Source organism: Polistes fuscatus, unplaced genomic scaffold (genome assembly GCF_010416935.1).
Source record: "Polistes fuscatus isolate 324 unplaced genomic scaffold, CU_Pfus_HIC Scaffold13, whole genome shotgun sequence".
Taxonomy (NCBI): domain Eukaryota; kingdom Metazoa; phylum Arthropoda; class Insecta; order Hymenoptera; family Vespidae; genus Polistes; species Polistes fuscatus.
In genome coordinates this window covers 3,571,748-3,573,472 of record NW_025113031.1, presented here as the reverse complement: position 1 = coordinate 3,573,472, position 1,725 = coordinate 3,571,748, and the positions used below count along the sequence as shown (strand labels likewise).

General features: G+C 31.7%; 1 protein-coding gene across 4 annotated transcripts in view; it reads right to left on the bottom strand.

The window, feature by feature from the left end:
* The window catches only part of LOC122513852 (broad-complex core protein isoforms 1/2/3/4/5), a 25,484-nt gene extending 23,907 nt beyond the window's left edge, over positions 1-1,577 (bottom strand). For 3 of the 4 annotated variants that reach the window (XM_043630321.1, XM_043630322.1, XM_043630324.1), the window contains exons 1-2: positions 1,362-1,576; positions 744-908 (exon numbers count right to left, since the gene is read on the bottom strand). In XM_043630321.1, the coding sequence (XP_043486256.1) occupies positions 744-908; positions 1,362-1,574 (378 nt within the window). In that variant the 5' untranslated portion in view covers positions 1,575-1,576. Of the gene's footprint in view, positions 1-743; positions 909-1,361 lie in introns of all 4 variants that reach the window. The other variant, XM_043630323.1, reaches the window with a different exon arrangement.
* Positions 1,578-1,725: the final 148 nt, after the last annotated feature.

Here is a 1,725-nt window from a genome sequence, read left to right as displayed (position 1 = left end):
GATCCGTAGGGTAAACGTGAAATCAAAATTACCGCGCTTCTAGAAGCCCTCGTATATATACACGTAAGAACGGGTGGCCGAGAAATCGGAGTGGGGATATTCTACGGTGACGCGAAGCCTAACCCCTCTCGTGAAATTTCTCACAGATGAAACAATTATAAACGAAATAAAATAGAAAAATAAAAGAAATATATGAATTCAATCTGAGAAAATGTAAAAAGTAAGAACGAAAATCTTCTAGTCCGTATTAGGCTCGCGAATTTTTGTTTTTCAAGAAGAAACGAATTGAAAGTAAAGAGAAACAACAATTTTCAATCGATTTACATGTTAATATTACGAGACTTATCCTACGGCGTTAAGATAATAATTGTACTAACGAATTTTTCGAGAAGAAACGAATAAAAAATAATAAGTGCGTATTCACGCGCGCGCGCGTAAGGAGGAAGGTATCTTACGGTGTTACGAGATTACACTCGTGAATCTTTCGAGGAGGAACGATTTAAAACAAAAGAAGAATACGAGAAAGAAAAAAAAGAACAAGAAGAAGAGATAAGATAAAAATGCGAGAATTTTGGGATCTTCGTCATCGATATTATCGTTCATTCTTATCGTATATATATGCGTATATATCCATCTAGATATCATTCATCATGTCAGACTCGATTTTTATTGAATATTTCTTTTGTTTTACGTGTATATATATATAAATATTGTTATTATTTATTCGTTTTCTTTCCACTAACCTGTAGTTCTGCTTGAGATACATCGATCTCTCCTCTGTAGACAAATTCTATGATGAATTTGAGATCGCTGAAGCATACGTCCTGTGGCATGATGATAGTTGGATGTTTACATGGATTTGAGAGTAAGAGTTTTTGAAAGTAGGAACTGCAGGCCGATAGGACCACCTGTATAAATATAATAGAAAAATTAAAGTAATATTTTATTAAAAAAACAAACAGAGAATAAGAGAGAGAATCATATTGTTTATAAAGAGATTATTAAATAATACATGCATACATTATTGCAAAATTAGGTACGTAAATATACGCGCGTGTATAAGAACAAGATAACAAAAAAATATAATATAAAATAACAATAATATAATAATAATGATGATATTAAATGAATGATAATGCTAAATTTTCTCTTAATTAATCTACTATCACAGTTACTGGCACATGTACGTATACATAATACATACATACTTAAGACTGTGACTTGTCATTTTAAAGTTACACGGTATAAGATAAAGACAAACGTATAAAAAACGATTTCACGGTAAAAAAAAAAGAAAAGAATAATTTCAACGATGATCTTTCTCTCGCTCGGATTTTCTCACTTATTCTTTAAACATTTACCTTGTGTGCCTTCAACGAAGCTTCGTTACATGCCAGGGTGACGTCTACGAAGGCCTCGTTTTGCAGGAGTTGATGGAAAACGGATGTCATGTTGGATTGGTAGTTGTTCCAACGTAGGCAGTAGTGCTGCCCAGCCATTCCGCCGCTATAAAACACACACATACACGTATATATATTAAAAAAACTGCACATCAATTCACAATCTATACGCATAAATCATAATTCATAATAATATATTTGATAATTATAACATTCGATTAAATTTATACAAGATTTTTACGATAATATTAACGCAATCAAATAAATCGCAAATAATTTAATTAGTTTTAATTTTTATTCGAATCAAATTCTTTCACATCGACAC